The sequence below is a fragment of the Diabrotica virgifera genome, chromosome 7, assembly GCF_917563875.1.
Source record: "Diabrotica virgifera virgifera chromosome 7, PGI_DIABVI_V3a".
Taxonomy (NCBI): Eukaryota; Metazoa; Arthropoda; class Insecta; order Coleoptera; family Chrysomelidae; genus Diabrotica; species Diabrotica virgifera.
In genome coordinates, this window is record NC_065449.1 from 28,816,750 (window position 1) to 28,843,174 (window position 26,425).

The 26,425-nt window shown below is 33.3% G+C and overlaps 1 protein-coding gene across 1 annotated transcript; it reads right to left on the minus strand.

Moving 5' to 3' along the window:
• Window positions 1-3,259: 3,259 nt before the first annotated feature.
• LOC114330602 (ralBP1-associated Eps domain-containing protein 1) lies at window positions 3,260-26,416 on the minus strand. Its single transcript, XM_028280000.2, has 4 exons — window positions 26,144-26,416; window positions 18,617-18,847; window positions 12,625-12,799; window positions 3,260-6,600 (listed from the first exon to the last, which is right to left on the minus strand). The coding sequence occupies exons 1-4, from the start codon at window positions 26,291-26,293 to the stop codon at window positions 5,249-5,251; spliced, it is 1,908 nt and encodes a 635-aa protein (XP_028135801.1). The 5' UTR covers window positions 26,294-26,416; the 3' UTR covers window positions 3,260-5,248.
• Window positions 26,417-26,425: the final 9 nt, after the last annotated feature.

A 26,425-nucleotide genomic window follows, 5' to 3' on the forward strand; every position in this document is an offset into this window, starting at 1 on the left:
TTATAAAATACTGAAATTAAAACCCGACTGTAGCCTCAGGTTTTCTTAACATTCTATTTTTTGATTCATTCGCTTATATTGGATAATACAAAAGTTACATCAGTACAGGGTGACATCATTGGATCAGTATAGGGTGTTTCTAAATAAGTGCGACAAACTTTAAGGGGTAATTCTGCATTAAAAAATAATGAGAGTTTGCTTTATAATCGTATGTCCGCAAATGCTTCGTTTCCGAGATACGGGATGTTGAATTTTTTCTTACAAACTGACGATTTATTTATTGCCCTAAAACCGGTTGAGATAGGCAAATGAAATTTGGTAGGTTTTAAGAGATAGTTATTAAGTAAGCATTTTTTGACATGCAATTAAGAATTTTATGCGACTAAGTTTTCAATCTAATAGTACATAAAACAACACCAAACATGTTGTTCTACATCCTACCAGATTGAAAGCAATTGGAACCCTCTCTGGTTACACCTCCGAGGCTTCTGCAATTTGCAAGCCATAACGGATGCTGAGACTAAGGAAGATGAGGGAATTTTACTAGTAAAATTCCTTTTACTAGTAAATTTTAGTAAAATTCCCTCATCTTCCTTAGTCTCAGCATCCGTTATTACTTGCAAATTGTAGAAGCCTCGGAAGTGTACCAGAGAGGGGTAACGGGGTTTGTCCTGGTTGGGTCAGAGAGAGCAGTATATGTGCCTCCTGATGAGAGACTAATAAGTTTCGAAACCGGTAGAGGTGCTTGCAGCACTATCTGATTGAACTAGAATATGACGCGGCTGTAGTTTCGTGTTGCAACGAAATTGAAAATGGTTATTCATTTTTAAGAATTTTATATTCACCATTGGCTCGTATACGGGTAATATGACCAATCATATTACCCGTATGCACGCCAATGGTGAATATAAAATTCTTTATTGTATGTCAAAAAATGAATGATGAATGTAGGTAAAAAGTGTAGTTAGCTCGTTGTGTTGCAGTAAGCCAATGAAATATTTTGAGATAATAAATTATACAAAACTGATTAAATGCATGACGGTTAGAGTGCCTCGTCATCAATATTGCAACAGTTCATACTTTTGTTTTTAAAACATATCGCACCTTTGGGGAAACACTGATGTAAGTGCAAATTTGTTAATTGTTGAGAAAACGAATTTAAAGTTAGTTAGAGCCAAAAATGAGATGGAAATTACAAGAGAAAGTAGAAATTTATTGTCCACAGTTTTATGTTATTGTTTCTCCAAAAATTAGTAAATATGTCATTGTTTCTCCAAAAATTAGAAAAATTTCATAATTTTATTATTGCATACTAATGTTGTATCACACAACTGACAATCTGACACTGTCTCATCAAGAAAGCGGCAGAAACGGAAATTCAGCAACGACATACACGTTATCTAGCGAAATAGAGAAGAGTTACAATTCTGACTTTGTTTCCCCAGACAAATAGGAGTATCGTAATGTTGATAACTCAATTTGTGAAAAATTTACACTTGCGTCAGCGTTTCCCCAAAGGTGCTATATACAGTGATGAGCGCGCTAATAACCGGCAAAATAGCGCAATAGATGGAAAACACATTAAATTGTGAGATAAAAAGAAATAAAACTAGTAGAGCTGTTAAATTTAGCGATAGTAACATATATATTGACATTATATTGTTTCCCACCTTTAGACGTATCAGAGGAGTATGTCAATTAAAACTGTCACTGTGACAGTGGCATTTCTGAAACTCATCGGATAAGTCTAAAGGTGGGAAACAATCAATATAATGTCAATCTATAAGTTACTATCGCTAAATTTAACACCTATACTAGGTCCATCTCTTTTTATCTCACAACTTAATGTTTTCCATCTTTTGCGTTATTTTGCCGGTTATTAGTGCGCTCATCACTGTATAGATAAGCATCTAGCTTAACGTTATTAGTCCATTAAAATGTTACATTTTTGAGGCCATACCTTGCATTTATTAGGAGTCAATTGTATTTTTTTAATGTATAGAGGGGATCAGTAGAAGCTCAAGTTCAAGTTTTTGGGGTCGCCACCCTTGTCCCCCGGCCGCCATCTTGGAAAAGGGGTGCAAAGAGGTTTCGCGCTATATCTCGTAAACTACCAACCCTACGGAAAATCTAATAAAACATAAAATGTAGCAAATTAAATTTTCTACAATTTTGTTTCTATTACTTTTTATCGTCAAGTGACCAACAAAAAAGATATAAACAAAAATAAGTAAAAAATATTCAACAAGATTCCTTTTGGAGGTTATAACTTTTTTTCAGTTCATTTGACAATAAAATAACATTTTAGCAATTTTGTAGAGGATTTTTCAGCGAACAATTTCCACTATAAAGTTGTTTAATTCTATTTATTTATATAGGTTTTACAGCGCTCCAAACTTGACCAGATTCTCGAATGCTCATAGGGACACAATAAAAACAAAACGTTAGGCTTACTTTTCTATCTATATATTTTTTTATTCATACAATTTATTATGATTTTAACATTCCTATGTTATTATTAATCTATTTTTGACCTTTCTCCCCACTATAAAACTCAGAACCCTAAGCATATAATATAGAAAAGGCACAAGAAGTTGTTTGAGGACAAATTCACCGACCCAGAAGAAGAATGACGCAACCCCAAAATTTTTCAGAAGGGCAAAAAAGGATTTTTAAATATTTAAAATAGGGATTAAATGAAGAGTAATCGTCCAGGAGCATTGGTATGGCGTTTGTTTTTTGACAACGATGCTTTTATTTTCATCGATATTGGTTCGAATTTCATCGTCTTAATTTAATCGCCCCATTTTCAACCCTATCTACAGTTGCGTCATTATGCATCTGAAACAAGGTCTAACATAGCGCGTATTTCAGTAACGACGCAACTAAACTATAGTGGCTCAGCACATTTTTATAGTTCGGTCGTTTTTGTATCATATGTACATAGTATCTTAGAAGTTAATTACGCAATAAACAGGATATGACAAAATTAGCAGTTACATCATTCTTCTTCCGTACCGGACTGCATATCTGCCTGCTATTACTTTTATTATTATAACTTATCCTAGGTGGCACAGCAGGCGGTTCCTCTCTACTTAACTTATTCTTACAGTTGTGCTACCTATTTGGCCACGTGCAGTCGTATTAAAAATTGTGAAAAATATTTCGAGTTTTATAGATAATACTATTGAGAGTCTTGTGGGCAAAATATATTTTTGTGATTAGATGAGCATTTTGTGTTTTTTGTAAGAGCGCTTCATGAGTGGTGTGGCGTTACTCACTGTTGTCGGTGAATGTTTATCGTCTCTTTATATGGCGGAAATAAAGACGTTTCTCTGGAAACCCTGAGATACAAACGATTCGCTAAAACAGTGATAAAAAATGCATTTAATCTGTTCTCACTTCCTCCAACACAAGATGCAGCCTGTTTCCACAGACTCCGAGTGTAGCACCGGATTCAGTCATGGCTCGGTAAACATTGTGATCCAGAAGATTGGGGCTGGAAAAAGCATGGAAAATTTTGGATACCAATCCAAACTTCCAAACCTCCAGTACCCCCGAGCTTATTAAATTTATCTTTTGCAGATGCAATGAAAACTGAAAGTGCATGTGGTTGCCGAAAAGCAGACCTTTGTGAGCCTTTATTGTGGTGGTGAAAGTTGCAATAACATCGTGGACATATCAACATTAATTATTGAAGAAAATGAATTTTAAGAGGAATTACCGACAATAACGCCAACTATAACTCTCATTATACCACAAATATTCACCTCGGATACTGATTCAGATCTTGACTCGCAGCCTGGACCATCGAAAAAAATGAAGAAATAATAACTATGATAGATATTTTTCAAGATATAAAAATAATATTATTTTGTCTAGAAATTGTCCGTGGATTAGGCCTATTGGAGATACCATACAAAAAACGCGCATCCAGACGCTATCTCATAGGTAGCGGGGAAAGGGTCAAAAATAGCTTAATAATAGCATATGAATGTTAAAATCATAATAAATATATAGATAGATAGAAAAGTAAGCTTAAGGTTTTGTTTTTATTGTATTCCTATGAGAATTCGAGAACCTGGTCAAGATTGGAGCGCTGTAAAACCTAGATAAATAAATAAAATTAAACAACTTTATAGTGGAAATTGTTCGTTGAAAAATCCTCTACAAAATCGCTATGATGTTATTTTATTGTGAAATGAACGGAAAAAAGTTATAACCTCCAGAAGGAAAACTTCTTACAAAATTTTCTCTTATTTTTGTTTATAACTTTTTTGTTGGTCACTTGACGATAAAAAGTAATAGATATAAAATTGTAGAAAATTTAATTTGCTACATTTTATGTGTAATTAAATTTTCTGTAGGGTTGCTAGTTTACTAGATACAGCGCGAAAGCCCTTTGCACCCCTTTTTCCAAGATGGCCGCCGGGGGACAAGGGTGGCGATATGGCGACCCCAAAAACTTGAACTTAAGCTTCTACGGAACACTCCTACACATTAAAAAAATAAAATTGACTCCTCTAAGAAATGCAACCTTAAATTTAACATTTCAATGGACTATATCAATAGTTTAATAATTTTTTCCGTCGACCGTCCATTTATGATCAATTTTAACACCCTCAAAATCATCGATTAATGACCCCTATTAATGAATGATTTTCTATTAATGAACGATTGCATTATAGGCAATACAACATACATTGCTTGCATAAATTAATTAAACGCTCTGTGATTGGCAGTGACCTTTGGTGTAGGCAACCAAACATATCCCTATTTATATTCCCACTAAAAAATTTAAAATCAAGTAGCCGCTGCTAGTACTATCTGTCATTGTATGTCTCAAATTGTTGTTTATCGTTAAGCAAATAAAAATTTAAACTTTAGATAACTAAAGATATCTTTATTTCTGAAAAGTACGGTCGACGGAAACGTTTTGTAACGAACTCGTGAATTAAAATGGCGATTAACAATCTCGAACAAAATATCTCAATTGTTAATCGCCCTTATTAATACACTTGTTGGTTAAATAACTTTTATTTAATTACATTTCTTTATTTGCCGTTTAGTTTTACCATTTTTGAGTCTGTAAGAATAAGTCCACTTAGCTCTAATCAAGACAACTAAATATTATATATAGTAGCTGGGTCAAAAAGAAACTATAACGTAATAGAATAGATGTTCGAGATACCGACGAGGAAGTAAAATATACATGATAATAAAAACCACTATATCATCTTCAACCTGATTAACCTCCGCTCAACTGTTTTTCTAACCTAACTTTCAGAGTTAACTTTTCCTCCCTGAGTTCAGCCAACTCCTGGCTGAGTTCTTGGCAGATCCTCAGGAGCACAGTGTTCTCCTCTTGTAGCTGTTGAAATAGTTGCCATTTAGCTTTGTCCTCTTGTGACACGGGGCTGTCTTTCCCTCTAGCTTGTGGTTTTCTGTAAATCTCAAAAGCTCCGTGTTTTCTCGGCGGGTCGTCACTGGTACTAGGTTGGGAAAACTGGGCGAAAAGCTTCTTCCTTTCGGCTTCGTAAACGTCACCGCGGAAAATCCCTTCTGAAACATTTTCATACTTTTCAAATTGATCGAAATTGGCGAATGTTTCGGTTTGAGATGCAGAGTCTCCTTCAGATCTTTGGTTGATAAGTTTCTTGGCTCCTTGGATATTAGGACTGATGCGAGGTGGCACAGTGGGCGGAGCGCCGAGTTTAGTGAGCCTGTTTAAATCTAACGACGAACTACGTCCATGAGTCTTGAAAGGACGAGGCGGTGGAGGAGGCGGCTTTTCTTTTTTAGGTGGAGGAAACGCAGGCAAGCTGACTGGTCCTTCCTCGGTATTATTTTGATTAGTTGGCGGTGGAGGTATTGCTCCCGGACCGGGAATATTAATTTTCTTCGGCTGGGGGCGCTGTATAGCGCTGTTTTGTGCACTCAAGTTCTGCAGATTCTGCGTAAGATTCAGTGCGTTATTATCGGCGAATTTCTTAGGACTATGCAAATCGATGCCATCAGGCTGATCATCGACTTGGTTATTGGCAACTTCCGGAGTTAGACGTAACGGTACCGGATGAAGTATTTTAGAATCTTTGTCTAAAGTAACTTTCTGAAAATCAAAATTGACAGGTTTAGGTCCGGGTGATGAAACAGAACTAGTTGGGCTATCGACGAATTTGGTCCATTCTTTAGCAGTGTCTTTAGTTTGAGGTGATAGTATAGGTTCAGTTTCTGGACTCACAGACAAAGGAGTTTCGTTTCCAGGTACGAGAGTGGGTGGCAGAACATCAGGTAGTTCAATGTGGTTCCTTCTTAACACAACCAGATGCATTGCTGTGTTAAATTCATGCAACGATAGAGCGCCATCTTTGGTTACGTCCGCCAGCTGCCATATTTTCCGAAGTTCGTGTATGGGGAGACGGGATCTCTCGAAAAAAGTTCGAGCTACGGGACCAGCTAATAAGGCATTGGTGTCAGGTTGGAGGGATCTAAATTGATTTGTATAGTATTCTCTTTGTTCATTGGTTATAGTCCAAACTTCGCTAGAAACTTCTGTGTCATCTTCGCTACTATGTTTCTCTGATGATTCTTCTTCAGTACCTAAAAACAAACACTTGTTAAATATTATGTTTATATGGGATTAAGCCACAATTTATTGTAATCAAGCTCAGGATGATCGATGTTGATGAACCAATGATTTCTTGGTTTAGAAGCTACTTGTTTAATTGCAGACAGACAGTAAAAATTGGTAATTTTCTCTCCATAACAATTCTTGTTCCTTCAGGAGTTCCTCAGGGCTCACATCTTGTACCTCTTCTGTTTAACATTTTTATAAACGATATTCACGAATGTCTTTCTTTTTTGCTGTTTGCTGATGACTTAAAGTTGAGCTGCCTCATTAAATCTCCCAATGACTGTGATAAACTTCAATATGAGCTAATCAACTTGTTGGTTTGGTGTACAAGAAATGGGATGAGTCTGAATCCATCTAAATGTAAAGCTATTACGTTTTCTCGGTACAGATCCCAATCAAATTTGAATACAAGATCGGCCAGCATTCCCTTGATAATGTACCTTTCATCAAGAATCTAGGTGTCACTTTGGATGCAACTCTACAACTTTCCGATCACTTAAATAATGTAGTCAACAATGCATTTCAGATACTTGGCTTTATCAAAGAAGCACACGGGATTTTACTGGGATTACTGCCTTAAAAGCTCTTAATTGCTCTCTTGTCCAACTTCATCTTAAGTATGCGTGCTGTGTATGGTCACCTTTTTATGGTGTGCATATTGAGACCTTGTGTCATGTTGAACATAAATTTATAAAACAGATTGCTTTTACCTTAAACCTTTTGGACAACTACAATCATGCAGATCTACTTGCTACATTAAATATGCAACCCATTTCTATGCGTTATAAGATCTTTTTAATTTTTATAATATTCTGCATAGTAGAGCTGCTGCTTCTTTTTTACTCAATAAAATTAATATACATGTTCCATTTAGATCTACCAGATCTACAGCTAGCATTCATTACCCTATACACCGCACTAACTATGGATTTAACAACTTCATATCAAGAACTGCCAGACTGGGCATAGGTAAATTGAGTCCCATATACCTGAATTAAGAAGGGTCAAAATATTTAGATGGTCGAATTGAGTCCCGGGCATCGTAATCCTTCTAATTACCTTTTAATAGCTTTCTAATTTGTAAGTACTTTCTAATTTGTACTTAAGCATATTTAGAAATATTGTTATTACCTGGAATAACAATAGAGGAATGAAATGATTTTATTGGTTATGCATTTATGGTAATCAAATATAAAAAAGCAATATCCTATAAAATATTTAGTATGGTGCGATCTATCTGTATAAGTTGATTGCCAAAATGAGTTCAGTGAAAATTGTTCTTAGTGAAAAAGGAAAACAATTGATTGTGTTAAATGGCTTCAAATATCGTTTTCACAAATCTTTAAAGAATAACGACAAGCGTTGGATGTGTTGTGCGCAGACGAGAGAAAAATGTAAAGCATTTTTAAAAACCCAAGGTGACAACGTAGTGACGGAAATTCGGGATGAACACAACCATAGTGAATTAAACGAAGATGCACTTAACCGTCAAATGTTAAGTAACTCCTTAAAACGAAAGGCCGTAGAAGACATCGGTGAAAGACCTATGAAAATTTTGCAAAAGGAATTACGAAATGGAGATATTAGTACCTTGACTACCAAAGACGTGGCATTGGTTCGAAAAAATATGTATAACGCTCGACGATCTCTTCTGCCTAAATTACCAAAAAGTATGGAGGAAACTCATGATATATTAAACATTTCCAGTGAAAACCAACAAAAACGAGGATTTTCTAATGGTGAACGACATAGAAAACGAAATTATTATGTTTTCCTGTAGCAGCAATTTCCATAGATGGAACTTTTGAATATTGCCCAAAGTTTTTTAAGCAAATGTTCTCCATCCATGGTCTAAAAGAAGATCATTATATACCTTTGGTTTTCTTCTTATTGCCAAATAAACAAAAACATACATATACACTGGCACTTAAATACCTAACAGAACAAGTTGAGAAATGCAATAAAAAACTAGCTTTAAGAACGGTATTTGCAGATTTTGAAGAAGCAATTCAGCAAAGTGTCACTGAAGTTTGGACTAATGTTTCATTGAAGGGCTGCCGATTCCATTTAGGACAATCCTGGTAAGTAGTCATATTTGAATCCTTTTTTGAATGATGATGATGTGTATGTGTGCTTTTTGTTTTTTGGTTTTTTTTGTACTGATTTCCCATATGCCACGCTGTTGTAATTTTCCTGGTCCTGATAAGTAGTCATATTTGACATATTTGAATCTTTTTTTTTTGATGATGATGATGATGATGTGTATGTAAACTTTTTGTTTTTTGGTTTTTTTTACTGATTTCCCATATGCCACGTTGTTGTAATTTTCCTGGTCCTGATAAGTAGTCATCTTTAACATACGAGTATTTGAATTGTATTTTTGATGATGATGATGATGTGTATATATGCTTTTTGTTTTCCGGTGTTTTTTACTTATTTTCCATATGTCATACTGTTGTAATTCTAATGATGTTTTTTTCTTTTTTCAGGTGGCGCAAAATTCAGGCACTAGGTTTAACATCCTTATACAAAGACAAAGAGAGTGATGTAGGAAAATATTTATTTAACATACTGCTTTGGAATGCCCTTTCTCAACCCAGAAGATGTAGGAGATTGTTTTGTTGAAGCTTTATCATCAATACAGCCACAAAATCATAGAATAGTAGAATTTGCGGACTATCTGGTCGATAATTATGTCTCAGAGTCGGCTAAGTTTCCGCCAGAAATATGGGCGGAGATGTCAAGCAGTTTACAACGGACGACGAACGCATGTGAGAGTTTTCATTCCAGGTTTAACTCGTCATTTTATTTTGCTCATCCTCATATTTTTCAATTTTTAACAGTTTTAATACTTTCAAAGTGAAACGTATGTTAAAATTAGAAGTGTACAAAAAAAAAGTAAAAAAAAATTATTCTGCACAAACCCTTACATCAAAAAAATTTGTAGATGAACAAATTTTAAAATTAAATAATAGATTAATATCAAAATTTGATTACCTCAAAAGTGTAGGTGAAAAATTTAGAATAGTTAAATAAATGAATTAGCATGTAATTCTAGCTTATATTGCTTTTTGTAAATATTGTAGGTATACATTTTTGTAATAAAATTATATCCTCTAAAATAAATTATTGTTGTCTAATTCCTAGAAATCATTACGTACACCGACTAAGCCCCAGGTAGACACGGGACTCAATTTACCCATCTTCGGGACTCAACTCGGCTGTTAGAAATACGGATTATAAATTCTGGGACTCAACTAGGTTACTCCGGCCAGACTAGCCAATCAATATGATAACATAGATTTCTTTGCAACCTTCGACTCATGCCTGCGTCAGGTTTTGTGTACTTTTAGCTTCAGTAATTATTAATTTATTTTATTAAGCAATTCAACATCTCGGTGATTTTATAGTCAGATAACTTTTGTATTGTAAACATAGATATAGATACTGTTATGAATTTATAGTTTAACATTAATTGTAACTGGTCTTGCCCGTTGATAGTTAAAAATAAGTAATGAAAATTATATTTTATAATTGCTGTTTGACGTTCCAATAAATCACAAGGAAAATTTCTATAAAATAGCCATAAGACATATGATGTACAAAACCAGTGGCGTATTAAGACGATTGGGGGCCCCTGGCGGGAAAAATTTCGGGGCCCTTCGACAAAACCGAATAGCCTTAACGATAACGATTTTATGGATCTTTTAACTTGCCAGTAACCAATTTGTCTGCAACTAGCAGTCGTTAGTAGGTGGTTTAAAAAATACACGCATGCGATTTTGAACGAAACAAAATTATGTTTATTCTGAAAAAAAAACATTTACAGTAGGTAGTATGTACATATGACTTAATAATTACTATTGTTATATAATATATAAGTACATACACTTTCCCTGAATATACATACGCATTTCAAATGAATTTACGCCTTACTTTTTCTTTTGAAAATTCATCAATTATTTTGTCGGTCTCAATTTTATCCAATATATCTTGTTCTATATACAATATAGCCATATTATTTAAACGTTCCTCCCCCATCGAACTTCTTAAATAGTTTTTTACTCTTTTTAGTACAGAAAAAGATCTCTCGCCTGATGCGTTCGAAATTGGTATCGTTAAAAATATTTTTAAAATTGTCTCAACATTAGGAAAAGTCGATGACATTTCTTTGGCAGCTCGGTACATATCTTTTGCGGTGGTCATTAACTCGTTATTTTCCTGCAGGAAGAGTAGAAATTGGTTTAATTCGTCTTCGAAGTTGGACACATCAATATCGTTCTTGTAAATTTCTTTCAGAGAATTTACTGCGGATGTTTTTGATTCGTCTGACAATGCTTTATCAAAAAATACCATAAAATGCTTTAGGTTTGCATCGTATGTCTGATTTCTCCGAGTTAACTCTGCCTTGGTGTTGTCACATATAACGTAAAATGAATTTACAAGGAAATTTTCCTTCTTTCCAAATTCGTGTTCACCTCCTTTCACTTCGTCATGAAAAGTTTTTCTCTTAAGAGGTCGTCGACTTTGTCCGTCTTCTTCAAATGTCAGGCCTGACAAATCAGTTGCATCTTCTTGTACTTTTTCAAATTCATCTCTGAAATTGTCAATAAAATTGTACAGAGACTTCAGGAGAGATGAACCTTTTGACAATTCACACTCAACTGATTGAAGTGATTTACTCGTAGCGTTTAGTCGCTGTAGAATCGTGTTCCAAATCACTGTCATCAGCGCGGTTTCAAATTTGCCCATTTTTTTCAAAATTGAATTTGCCTCGATAATCGTGACTTTTTTCTCTTCGCTCGAATTGCAAATCTCAGTTAATGCCGCTTTTATATACGTGTACCCAAGTCTTATAGCTCGTACAGCATCCGCTCTTGCTGACCATCGTGTATCTACGAGTCTCTTCACCGAAACGGCATTTTCACATTTATTTAACTGTTTGCACAAAATTTGCCAACGATGAGTTGATGAAGAAAAAAAAGTAAATAAATTCTGCACAAACATAAAATATTCAATCGCCTAGTTGCAACTTTCTGCTGCAAAATTTCCAATCAAATTTAACGAGTGGCTGGCACAAGGGATATATGCCGCACTCGGACTGTGTTGTTTAACCCGCGCCTGAAGTCCCGAGTATTTTCCTGACATATTGGCAGCATTGTCAAACGATTGCCCCCGACAGTTTTTAATATCTATTCCCAATTTGTCCAACATATCCAATATTTGTTGTTCCAAATATGAACTTGTATGCCCTTCTATTGGTATAAATCCGACAAATTTTTTTCTGTTCTGGCAGTTTTTCATTTTTAAATGTAGCTTTCTATCGCGATTTCGGGGCCCCCTGGAGGCGTGGGGCCCCTGGCGGCCGCCAGGTACGCCACCCGTTAAACCCGCCACTGTACAAAACCAAATGTTGGGCATTTAAAAATATACAGAAATAACGAATGCATGTGACGAAAATGAGAAGTTGAGACTAGTTGATGAGGGTAGTGTAAACTTAAGAATGAGTATATTAGGAGAAGTCTAGGGGTGGCACCAATTGGGGGAGCATAGGTTAAGACTATTTCTTCTTCTTCAGGTATCATATTCTTTCAGAACATTGGTTACCATCATAGCTATCTTAATTTGATTCACTGCCACCCTAAATAGCAGTAGCACAAGATAGTTTGGACATGTTCAATGTCAGGATGTTAATCACCCAATATGAAGAATTGCTGATATGCGGGTCCTGAAAGGATTAGGCGAGGAAGACCAAAGAAGGTTTGGTGGGAGATGCTCAAGCAAGACATGTCGGTAAAGAGGATTGACATTGATATGACCCAAGATAGAAACTTATGGAGAAATGTAATTAAAGAAGCCAACTCTGCATTTGGATAAGAGCAATGAGAATGATGATGATAAAGTGTATTGCAATCTCCCACATAGATAGTATTCTATCAAAACTTTGCAACTATCTCTTAAAGTTTTTACTTGAGGATAATAGTACTTACCTAGTAATTGTCTTTGTTCTTCTGAAATCAGTCCATGCCACACTCCCGACACTAACCAACTCCTATCTTGGACACTATTAGTTGGTGTGGGACTATCGGATGTGGCGCTAGAAGCATCTGGGGATCCATTTTTAACAGTCTCACTCTCTATTTCTGAATCTGTACTAGTATCGACCTTCAAATAGCCATAATTTAGTTTAATTTAATAACATTTTTTAAGTAATCAATTGAATGTACAGAATTTATTGGGTAAGTGAACTATAATGGTAGTGAAGATATATGATGGTATCAAATAAACGTGTTTCTATGTGATGAGCAATTATAGTGGAGTCACTGAAGGTGGATATGAGCTATTACCTCCGATTTCGTTCAACATCCATCGATTTGCATGAAAATTGGTGAGTGGTTAGAGGATATTTCAAGGAACAAAGGTGACATGGTGCCAACTTGCGCTTTTACCCTGGGGGCGGACGCCACCCCTTCTCGGGGTGAAAATTATTTTATTAAAAATAACCCCATAATTAGATAGGGGGACAAATTCTAAGCAAAATTTGTTATATAAAGTTATTAAAATAAATCAAAACTTTTTGAGTTATTAAAGATCAAAAATTTTAATTTTATAACTAAATAACTAACTCCCTAACTAATAGATAACTCAAAAACTATAAATTTTTACAAAAAAGTTATTATTACCAAAATTGAAGCTAATAAAAAATTAAATAAACTCCTCACTAAAAAAACCTTTTAATAGTAACTAAAAGTGAGTTATAGGTGATTGAATTCATATTTTTTTCGGCGAGTACCCAAATCTAAGTATTCATGCTTAAATTACGGGAAAATTATGCATTTTATAACATAAACTTATTAAACATTTGTAAAAGTACTTAGAAATATCTATTAAATGAGATAATGAACAAGTTAATAGCATTAACATTTATGCTCCAAAAATTTCTCAAACTTTTAAAAAATTTTCCAAAAAATGTTATTTTTTTTAATACCTCCGTTAATTTTTTAAGATATGAGGTTCACCTAAAAACGGTTTGAAAGATAACTCCAAAGGCTATTAAAACGCGTTGAATTTAATCTTTCAAACCGCTTTTTTAAAAATCAAAGAATAAATGGCCACGGTTACATGGTTCTCGCAGCAAAATTGAAGCTTTAAACGTTTGTATATCGGTTATTTTTCACCCTACAGAAATGGTAAAAAGGTATAATATTTGATATAGAAAAAACTAAAATTTGGTTATTTACCATTTTTTACGTATATTGAGTATTTTTAATAGTTATTATCAAAAGAAAATGAACATGACGATAATTGTAAAAATTCTGATTTTTTTAATTATATCTTTTTTTTCAAAAATATGCATTCTAAACCGGTGAAAATTGTTAAAATCATTACTTATGCTAATACAAAGAAATTTTTGTAAGGATTACTATAAATTTTAATTTTTGTGGTAATGGCATATGTTTTATTTTTCACTTTTTCCTAAAAAAATCGAAAGGGTTCTCTTAGTTTCATCATAACTTGCTTAATTTTGCTGCTATTAACTTCTTCTGGAGCTCATTTGTTAGGTATTCTGAAGTACTTTTATAAGTGTTTAACAGGTATATTTTATAAAATGCATCATTTTCCCGTTATTTAAGCTTGAATACTTAGATTTGAGTACTCATCGAAAAAAAATATACATTCAATTACCTGTAACTCACTTTGAATTAACATTAGTTTAGTACTTTGATTTTTTTCAATTTTTTATTGTCTTCAATTTTGGCAATAATAACTTTTTTGTAAAAGCTAATAGTTTTTGAGTTATTCATGAAAACCAGCTTTAAAACATGCATTTTTTTACGAAAAAAATAAAATCTTTGATCTTTAATAACTCAAAAAGTATTGATTTAAGTTAATAACTTAATATAACAAATTTTGCTTAGAATTTGTCCCTCTATCGATTTATGGTATTATTAAAACAAAAATTTCACCCCAGAAAAGGGTAAAAGCGCAAGTTGACATCATGTCCCTTTGTTCCTTGAGGTATCCTCTAATTGCTCACCAATTTTCATGAAAATCGATGAAGGTTCAACGAAATCGGAGGTGAAAACCTTCAGTGACTACACTATTAATGTGAGTACTAATATTTATGTACCTAGATAAGAAAAAATTATTTGCAAAACTCGCAAGATGAATACAAAGGAAAACAGATAAAAAGGTAGAAGGCAACCGTAAATACGTATTTCTGACTATTTAGTATTTGATCGTCATAACTATGGTGAAGATAAATTAGAACGGGAGCCAATTAACTTGGGAAAGGATCACTATAGGAGCATTTTGCCTAATAGTGGAAGCTCGATTATCCATCAGGGCACCGGACCAAGGATATGACGGATAACCGAAAAGACGGTTAATGGTACATTAAAAAAAATTAAAAATTCATATTAAAACTTTCAAATTTTATTTGTATGTTTTTTTTAACAATATAAGAGGGATTTATGTTCGTACAATCGAATCAATTTTGTTTAAAATATTCTGAAATCTTTGTTTTACTGTTGCTTCACATTTTGCAACAGCGGAATTTCTTAATTGGTATAAGATCATGCCTTCTACTTTATTGGCTTCTTCTTGCCGAGAATACTACTTGATGAATTGTTGCATGTGCGATGAAGCTTCTTTACGCAAATTTTTGTCAGTTGCAATGGCATCATCGAAATAGCCACCGCCAAATTCCAAGTCTACGTCAGCTTATAAATCTGTTTTGTCCGCTTCTGTTGCTATTTCAACGATTTCATCATCTATCAGCAAATTTCGTTTGACTTATAACAATGCTTAAACAAAATGAATTGACTCAATTTTTGCTTATGTAATCAATACAACTTATGTACGGGCCCTGATGGTTAACAGAGGTGACGGTTAATAGAGAGACAGATAATCGAGGCTCCACTGTAATTGTTGTAAACAAGTATGTTAGGTTAGGTTAGTGACATAAATATCAATAAATAAAGTACCGGTAGACACAAAATTAAGATAAAAAATACTTAAGAAAGTAGGTACACTTATTGAAAAAAAAAATATGAAAATAAAGATTAAATGCCTGAATTAGCAAATCAATTTTTTTAATCGATTATTATTAGGATACCTTTACGAAAAGGAACAACGAGACGGTGTCATTATGGATTGTGTCGAAGTGAGACACGATATAAATCATTTATAGACAATACGATATTATTTTATAAATTTGTCAGAGCCAAAAATTTCTTTACAGTGGTTACCGCGCTAATAACCGGCAAAATAACGCAAAAGATGGAAAACATAATACATTGTAAAATAAAAAGATATGAAACCAGTAGAGGTGGAAATTATCGATATAAACGTACAAATTAACATTACATTACACAGTTTCCCACCTTTAGACGTCTGTGACACGAGTATTTTGTAAAATTCTCCTGTCACAGTGACAGTTGTCATACTCCTCCAATACGTCTAAAAGTGGGAAACTACATATGTAATTTAATGTTAATTTATACGTTTATATCGATAATTTCCACATCTACTAGTTTCATCTCTTTTTATCTCACAACTTAATATTTTTTCCATCTTTTGCGTTATTTTGCCGGTTATTAGCCTGCCCATCACTGTATAAAGCTGCGTTGACATGGGTCAAGTGAATTGAAAAAGTTTTACATGTTTCAATTGACTTGAAGACATTTCAGTAAAAAAAATGGCGCCAACAGAGATTCATTGAGGTATTTTAAATGCAGTTCTATGTATTGCTACTGAATTGAAAAAAAGAATGTGTGTGTACTTTGTACGCACTTAAGAAGTTATACTTCTATTATAATATAATTTCAACGAAATAAATATACCTACTTAACAGTTACAATACAAAAAATTAACAATAATTACCAAAAATGAACCAAAACTTAACAATGCCAAATATTAATAAAAAAAAAAAAGAAAAAAATATGAATCGTCCGGGATTTGAACCCGCAATCTCGCGATTTTTTTATCTCTGGTCCAATGCTCTACCAACAAGGCCATTAAGCCGCATGCTACTTACCTTTCAGATATACATAATTATACATCACGGTGACAAGTGAAATATAAAAATAGATGTTTTATTATTTTACGCCCAAGGAAGACAAATCCAAAGACACAAAATTATAATAAAAAACCTTTTAAACCACCTTTTTCAAATTGCGCAAGTTGTATTATTAATATTAATGTTAATAAATGAAATATAAATATTTTGACGTTTCACAATTTGACAATTCACTTTTAACTGCAGTGCCTTAAAAATTTTAAAGCACTAGTGCCTTAAAGTAGCATTTTTAACGCTCCTATGGAGTCCTAAAAATTGCATTTTTAACACGTTTGTAGAAAAATATATTTAAAAACACTAATATATTCTTTCCACACCTTTTCTGGACTGATATATACATAAATTAAAACATTTTGAAGTATAACTTCAAAAATATAATATGAAAACTATTTAAAAAGGCAGTATAACTATTAACTAACCTTTGTTGTTTCTCTTCCCACAAATTTTAAAACGCAACAACCATACATAACCAAACCGTCAACCGTCCAAACCACAGCTGCGCTACAGCTGCCATATTGGATAATTTTTGACATGTCATTTGAACATCCAATCAGAACAAAGTTATAATGCGCATGCGCCCGGATCGTAGGTTTTAACATATAAAAATTCACCCTCATATCGCGCGTAAAGAAGTATAACTTCAAAAAAATAATGTTAAAAGTAACTGTGCGGCGCAAAAGTAGATTCTGGTATAGAGAATGCATTAAACGTAGAAGTGAACTAGGGGCATCGGCAAGGTTATTACAAGAACTAAGAGATGAAGAACCTAGTAGATAGAGAAGATTATAAAAATTTTCTAAGAATGACTGAGGAGCAAATAAACTTTTTATTGGAAATAGTAACAATACATATTATATATTGGACTTAATTAAGTGCTTTGAATTTATGCTCATAGTATTCTTAGATAAACAGAAAAACCAAAGAGTCTCTTGCAAATATTGGGGATCTTCCTTGTTTCACAGTCATATCTTGATTTGTTTAATTTAAATATTTTAATTGTTATGTAAATAGTTACCAAGTTCTTTCTGAAGCAGTTCAAGGACTAGGTGGGATATTTTACGAACCATTTTGTAAAACCAAATATCGTAAATTTGAAAAATCAGTTGATGTAGAAAGAAATTTTTCCATTTACAAATATATTATGAACTCAGAAGCCATAAGTTTTTGATAAACCAAAATATTTTGAACACATTTAACAGTTTATTGTTAGCACAATTCGAAATAATATCATTTACTTGTTACCCACAAATCTAAAAATCTATATTCTAAATTTTTATATTCCACAAACATGGATATTTTTCATAAGCTACAACAAAGTTCAACGATCTTTCCTCCGACCATCGGACCGATCTATTTCCGATCATCTTGAATTTGTCGACTTGAACAAAAAAGTTGAAGCGTGTTCAAGTGAAATGAATCAATTCAAACGAATTGGGGGTTTAGACGTTCAAAAAGCGTTTAATTCACTTGAATTCAAGTGGGTTGATCAAGTCAGTTGACTAATATGTCAACGCAGCTTGTGTGCTAATATTTTATTTGTATTAAATACTAATTCGTACATGCATTTGTAGTTTTTAGCCTTAAAATAGTAAATGATCTATCTATTTCTGTTTGATTGATTATCCACTATAATAATATTGTTGTTAATTAATATATTTCGACAAGAAATTAAAATCGATTGACATCATTACTTAATTAGAAGAAAAAATTATAGATATTATTTATAAAATAAACAAAGAAAAATATCTCTGACAAGTAATAATGTCTAACCTATCAATTGCTGATCAAAACAGTCCGAAAAATGTGGCGGCTACGCATTCACTTGTCACATGAGGAAATGGCATATTGTAAAAAATGTAAAAAATAAATATCACCTAAAGTGTGTGAATGAAGATACTTACATGTTCAGAATAATCATTTGGCTCATTTCTAAGTTCAATCAAATCTCCTATGGGGCTCTTGTTGTCTATAACAGTCCATGTGAAACGGGGCAAAGGTAGTTCAACTTTTGAAGTTAAAACCTCACTCCTGATAGGAATATTAGCCTGATAGGCTGCTACAAGCTTTAATGCAGAAAAGAATTGTTTTTTGTTGAGATAATTGGTGCCTAGTGTCCAACAAATGTCTGAAATCTATAAAGAAGGTTTTTCTGTAGTCAATCATATGTTAAACTATTGTTAAAATATTGTAGATGTTCTTGAAAAGTGAAAATAGAACCTCAGTGTGTCTATAGCTATGTTTATAATAGTATTTATATGAAACAAGTGTATAAAATGATACTTTTCTTTTATAAATGAAAAAGATGAAAAACGAATCTTCAGATGAGTGTGACAATTCCATCTCTGTTTCAAGAAAATCATTTGAATACTGTTTGGTGACTGTGTTGGGTTTCAATCATCTATGTTGTTTTAATTGAAGAATACCCGAAGCAATTAGATTGGAGTCTAAAATATATCGAAACATGTGACCTGGAGATCCACATCATTGTGGTGAATTCAAATATTTAACGAGTTTTGATTGAATGGATAAAATGTAGCTAATAAAAAATCAAAGATATTGCTTTTTTATTTTTGTTGTAAGTCTAATACAAACTCGAGTTATATTGAAGGTGATATGGTCCTTTTCATGAGCATTTTTCAGTGCGTCACAAATGATAGAAAAAAAGGTAAGTCCATGATAATACACATTTATAACATTTATTCTAAGATGATATTTTAGTTAAATCTGACAATTGTCACATTTTATGTGCAATTTGGCATAAAAACAAATCAATTGTGTTTATTGCATTTATAAAATGGTATTTTCTTTGATTTGTATAGTCTTATAAATTGTACCGGGTGTCCCAATAAGAATGGCTCTCGGCCATATCTCAGGAACCGTTTATAGTAGAGCTTTGAAATAAAAAATTTTATAACAAAAGTTGCCTCAGGAAAAGCCTGGAAATTATTTTTATAATTGTGGGACTACCGCTAGAGGGCGTAATTGATTATCAAAAATTTAAAAATCTAAATTTTACAAAATTTTCCTAATGAAGGGGCACTGGAAATCCGATCGTCGTATTCTTCATAAAATTCTACGGATATTAGATTTGACAAGTTTAGATCTACCTTTGGAAATAAGAGGTGGGGGTGAGTGGGAACCTTGTTATGAAAAACTGGCTGTGAGTCCGGTTCTGCTTAATCAAATTTTGCAAACTTGGTCTTGTTGAAGACAGATCTTTTTCGTCAATGTAAAAGTTATAATTTCGAACCAACTTACTGAGTAATATGCCAGCTAGAAGGCGTTATTTAATTTTTTTCAGAAATCTAGTGTTCCTTGGAAAATATTAAATACAAACATGCATTTTTAATACCATATTACAAAATTAGACAAAATTAGCAACAGAATAGCGAAAACCGCATGTTAATACCTTTTTTTTATCTCGAGATATCTTACAAAACGTGTAAATTTAAAAACATAACTGTTACTGTCACCGGTAAACGAAATAATTCATTAAAAGTAGTGTGCTATGGAAACAACAAAGAAACATTTTCCAGCTGTCAACGTATATTAGGTCTTTTCAACGCTTCTCATTTGTTTCGAGCCTCGTTCATATCTCGTATATTAATATTATATACGGATTGTACGGCATATGACAGAGGCTCGAAACAAATGAGAAGCGTTGAAATGCCCTATTACAAAGAAATAAAAACAACTATTTAGTGATGACATAAACGTTCAAATTTTTGCCCATCATTTTCGTTGCAAACATTTACTCTTTCAAGAGTAGATTGAACAGCAGTCTCAATTTCTGCTCTCGATATGCTTTGAATGGCGTTTAGTATTCTCTGGATAATGTATTCTAGAGTAGTGTATGATGGGCAACAATTTGAATATTTAGGTCGTCACTAAGTAGTTCTTTTTGTTCTGTGTTACATTTAATTTTAATAGTATTGTTTCTCTTTATATTGTTGTTTTAATTAATTATATTTTTATACGTTGACATCTGGGAAATGTTATTTTGTTTTTTTCCACAGCACACTAGTTTTCATTAACTTAGTTTACCGGTGATAGTAACAGTTATGTATAAAATTTACACGTTTCTCGAGATTTCTTGAGATAGAAAAAAAGTATCGACATGCGGTTTTCGCTATTCTATTGCTAATTTAATCTAATTTTATAAAGTATGATTAAAAATGCATACTTGTATTTAATATTTTCCAAAGAAAACTAGATTTCTGAAAAAAATTAAATAACACCTCCCAGCTGGCTTATTACTTATTAGGATGGTTCAAAATTATCACGCTTACATTGAAGAAAAAGATCTGTCTTCAACAAGACCCAGTTTTCAAAATTTGATTTAGCAGAACCGGACTTACAGCCATTTTTTCATAACAAGGTTCCCACTCACCCCCACCTCTTATTTGCAAAGGTAGAGTTAAACTTGTTAAATCAAATATGCGCAGAATTTGATGAAGAATTCAATAATCGGATTTCCAGTGCCCCTTCATTAGGAAAATTTTGTAAAATTTAGATTTTTTTATTTTTGATATTCAATTACGCCCTCTAGCGGTGGACCCAGAATTATGAAAATAATTTCCAGGCTTTTCCTGAGGCAACTTTTGTTATAAAATTTTTTATTTCAAAGCTCTACTATAAACGGTTCCTGAGATATGGCCGAGAGCCATTCTTATTGGGACACCCGGTACAATTATATTCGTAGATATATTATATAATTCGTAAATAATTTTTTTTCGATTATAGCGCCATCTATCGACAACTAGAATAAATGTTATAAATGTCTGTAATCACTGACATGCCTTTTTTTCTGTCACATACAATTTAATGCGTTAGAAAGAAATCGAAAAACTGTGACGCACTGAAAGATGCTCATGAGAAAAAGAATAATTTCATATTCAATGAAAAATTTTAAAAACTCAACATAGAATAACAGGAAAATGGGTCAATTTTACTGGAAAAATTCGTTATATATATTTTTAGCACATAATAGTTCGTAAAAAAAGCATTAGACTCTGTAGAACTCTCTAGCATATAAACTAAGGAAGATATGATTAAAATAACATCACTTCCTATTGTTTTACTACTTAAATATACAGTAAAAGCCACCATACTAGACACATAGGAACATTGAGCTATTACAGTCCTGGACCCTTCACTTGTTGCAAAGTTTATTTTTATGTCAAATGATGTTTAGAACGTCACAAAATGTATAGAAACTAAATATTAACAGAGAAAGTTTTGACGTTTATAGTTGTCATTTTGTTAAAGTTGTAAAAGTTTTAAAGTATTGTTCTGTTCTTGGTGTTTGAATAAAGTCATTTTAAAACAGAGTAATAATACTATTAACTAATGTATTTTTTGTATCGAAAAACAATTGTTTTGAATAGTTTCTTGACAGTAAGATGACAGGGATGCAAGTCACATCTGAGAACGGACCGGATTAGCCCATAAGCATAGTAATTAGGTAGCTACCCATGTGTCTAGTACGTTGACTCTTACTGTTGATAGTTTACACTAAAATAAACTTAGTGACTGGTTCTTTTGCGAGACAGTGTACATTGACAAACATGCTGCAACAAAATATATTCTTATCTTATTCTCGTCTTAAGCTTAAGATCTGTTGGTGCAACCAGTCATTAGTGTTCTATTTTTATGGCACTTGTAATATTCATGTATATAAAAAAAAATTAAATGTATTCTACATAAGCAAGTATTTAATGATTTTATCTGGAAATGTTGCAAAACCACTGATTTTGTGCACAACGCATGTTAAATGGATGTTTACTCTATGCACCAATGTGTTCAACTGAAGTCCCCTCTACTCAGGGCCGCGTTTAGGTCAAATGACGCTCTAGGCAATTGTCTAGTAGCCGCCCTTCAAATCTTCTTCTTCTTCTTATGCAATCCACTAATGGATGTTCGCGATCACGTTTGACCATTTTTCTCTATCCCTTGCAGTATGTATTAGGTCTCCTATGTTTTTTAGTCCTGTCCATTGTTTGACATTACGGAGCCATGACATTTTCTTCCTGCCCACTCCCCTTCTTCCTTCGATCTTCCCTTCAATTAAGGTTTGCAGAAACTGATATCTTTCATTTCTAATTATGTGTCCCAGGTATGCCGTTTTTCTCTGTTTAATTGTGCACATCAGTTGTCGTTCTGTACCAATTCTTCTCAGGATTTCTTCATTTGTTATTCTTGCGGTCCAAGGAACTTTAAGGATTCGTCGATAGATCCACATCTCAAATGCCTCTAGCTTATTCACTGTGTTTATTTTTAAAGTCCATCCTTCCATGCCATATAGGAGCACCGACCATATATAGCATTTTGTGAATCTTAATCTTAGGTTTAGGTCAAAGTCAGAGTTCGTAAAGACGTTTCTGAATTTCATGAATGCACTTCTGGCTCTTTCTATCTGACATTTAATTTCCATATCCGACATCCAGTCTTCACATAGCCAGGTTCCCAGGTACTTAAACTTTCTTATGCGCTCTACATCTTGGTTGTTATATGCTAGTCTTGCATTTTGATGTTGACATAATTGACGGCTGATTATAAGGAACTTCGTCTTTTTTATGTTGATGCTAAGTCCCATGTTCTCGCTACGCTCTTCAATTTTATTAAGAAGGTTTTGGAGGTCTTCTATATTGTCTGCTATTAAGACCGAATCATCCGCATATCGTATATTATTGACCCAGGTACCATTCACTTTGATGCCGCTTTCGCATTCCTAAAGAGCTTCCTGGAAGATACTTTCTGAATATAGATTGAACAGTAGTGGGGAGAGAATGCATCCCTGTCTTACACCTCTGAGAATTTTTTGAGCTTGCGTTGTTTCATTATCCACCTTGACGGCAGCTGTTTGATTCCAGTAAAGAGCCTCTATGCAACGAATGTCTTTTTGATCTATGTCGAATTGTTTTAGTATATGTATGAGTTTATGATGTTGTACTCGATCGAAGGCTTTTTCATAATCTATAAAGCACATCATTACATCTTTCCTTTGATCGTAGCAGTTCTGAGCTAGCACTTGGGTTGCAACTAGTGCTTCCCTGGTACCCAGGCCTTTTCGAAATCCAAATTGTGAGCAACCAATAACCTTATCGCATTTTGTGGAGATTCTGTAGTGAAGAACTTTGAGGAATATTTTTAAAGAATGGCTCATCAGACTTATCAGTCGGTACTCTTGACACTTTGTTGCGTTGTTCTTTTTTGGCAAAGGGATAAAGGTAGATACAAGCCATTGGACAGGGAATTTTCCTTTTTATAGATTTGGTTGAAAAATCTTTGGAGTATCGTAATTCCCTCTTCATCTAACAATCTGAGTAACTCAACAGGAATTTTATCAGGTCCAACTGCTTTCCCGTCTTTCGAGGTATTTATTGCTCTAGTAATTTCTTCAATTGTGATCACGGGACCAGATAGGTTGTTAATATCTATCACTTGTTCCTGAACGACTTCTATCTCAGGCCTCTCGTCTGCAAAGAGATTTTTGATGTATTTTTCCCATATGAGTTTCCTCTCTCTATCATCTTGTGCCATTTTTCCTTGTTCATTTTCTAAGTTAGAAAACTTCTTTTTTCTGTATATTCCAGCTACCTCCTTTAGTTTCTTATGTAGATTGTGGTCATCATGTTGTTTTTGTAACTGTTCCATTTCCTCACACTGTTTCTTTAGCGACTTATTTTTTGCTGTTCTTATCTCTCTTCTTATGCGTTGTTGTTGTTCTCGATATTTGTCTCGGTTCCCTTGGTTCTTATGTTTTCTTCTTTCTTCGAACATTGCCAGGATTTCGTCAGTCATCCAACTTTGCTTGCCCTTCAAATACGTACCATTTTTGCAAAAAAAAAATTCAAGCAGAATTTTTTATTTAAATAAGAATGTTAGGTTCTTCAAATAATGTTTGGAAATGTGTTCAAAATATCAGGCGTAATGTTACATATTACTATTATAAGTATGTTTGAGCGTTTTGACCTGTGCCCAATGCATGTGTTTTATTTAATGCATGATACGTAGAAATTGCCTGTTTGTAGGCGCATCTACTTGTTCGATTTTAAATGAGAGATGCATTGAAAACATTACTCAAACTATGCTAATAATCAAAACCGGTATAATTTGACATGAACTTTCAAATGTGGTAAGCAGAATTGCTATTTTATTTTTTAATCAAAAGTTATTCGGGTTCAAAAATTGCAATCTTTCGATATTTTGAAAGTTCAACCGCGTTTACCTCGAAAACTATGCATCCTAAGAAAAAACTTGTAACATTTTTTGCTCAGAATGACCCAAAAAATAGAAAAAATTGTTCTAAGAATCGCTATTATGTAATTCCTCAAGTTCTTTGTTTATAACAATCTTATTGACATCCGGATCAACTGCTACAAAAAATTTGTGTTCTACTGGACAAAATACATAACAAAAACTTGGGTAAGTACATCTGAATAAAGTAGGCCGTTTAAAGAATAGCTTAGTACCACCAGTAAATCTTTGTTGGTGCGTACCACTAACCAACGCACTTCATGCCTTGAACTCGGTTATGGCGCTGAACTTAAGTTGAACTCCAAATGAGCAAGCGGGTCTAAAAGTTCTTATATACAGGAAGTTGATTACCAACAAAGATTTACTGGTACTGATATACAAAATGTGTATTTGGTTAAGGTAAAGGGGTATAATTAGGTGCTGGTCTAAATTTGCTATGTCCAAACACACTACACAGTATCTATTTTATATTCTTTACCCCTTCTTTCACTCAGACTAGGTACAAGATTCAAAGCTGTTCTCTATATATAGTTTTTGATGCTAAGGTTCCTTGGTATTTTAGCTGTTATATTCTTATATGTTTGTACATCTTAGTACTTCATATAAAGTTGTTACAATATACTTTAGAGTAAGAATATTTTGAATTAGAAAACTTTAAATGAAATGACCAGCTGTTAGTGAGCATAGCCATTATTAATAGAACTTATGTCAATACACCTTGGTAAGTTTAGTTAAGATCTACTTAAACAGATATTAGTTGTAGTATACAGTATACAGAAACTTTCAAAGGCAATTTCAATAGGGTGATAGAGACAAGCAACAAATGATTTAACTTTAAAAATTCAATTTCATAATTCAAGGAGCAACTTTATCATATAAGGAAAAGAAAACTAAACCGTAGCAACAGAAAACTCATAGACTAATTTATTAAAAATCGTTTAAAAAGTACTAAATAATTCATATAAAATGTTTCATATAATTTCTATGATAATTGCAATAAACGTACTTATAGTTAGTCGTAATATAGACCGCATTACGTGGGATTAGACTTAAATGGATACCAGCAACTTATAAGGAGAATGAGTTAATTACAATAAATCTTTATTAGGATTGAAGGATAATAACAATAAAACTGGATAAGTAAACAACTTTAATCAAAGTGTACTTACTTGCGAAATGACATCCTCAGGTACACTCCCTGATTGAATAAGTTCGACTGTCTTAGCTAATGATGCTTTACCGGAATTATCTTCATCACAACACAAGAAAACATCGGAAAAATATCTTTGTAATGTATCAGAAAGCTGTAAATCATCCATTTTTCAAAAAATATTGTGACAGATATCATAACCTTCGCATTTTGACGTTTAGGGGATTCGGCAGATGACAAACCTCAAGTATCAGTGCTACCAACATACCTGTCAACTCAATAGAAAATAACTACAAACGCC

Bases quoted from the DNA above. Each gene is read 5' to 3' on its own strand.
- LOC114330602 (XM_028280000.2), bottom strand. From the start codon at position 26,293: ATGGATGATTTACAGCTTTCTGATACATTACAAAGATATTTTTCCGAT. The intron at 18,848-26,143 runs GTAAGTACACTT...CCTTCTTTATAG, and splicing joins CTGAGGATGTCATTTCGCAA to ATTTCAGACATTTGTTGGAC. The intron at 6,601-12,624 runs GTAAGTACTATT...GTTTGTTTTTAG, and splicing joins AGAACAAAGACAATTACTAG to GTACTGAAGAAGAATCATCA.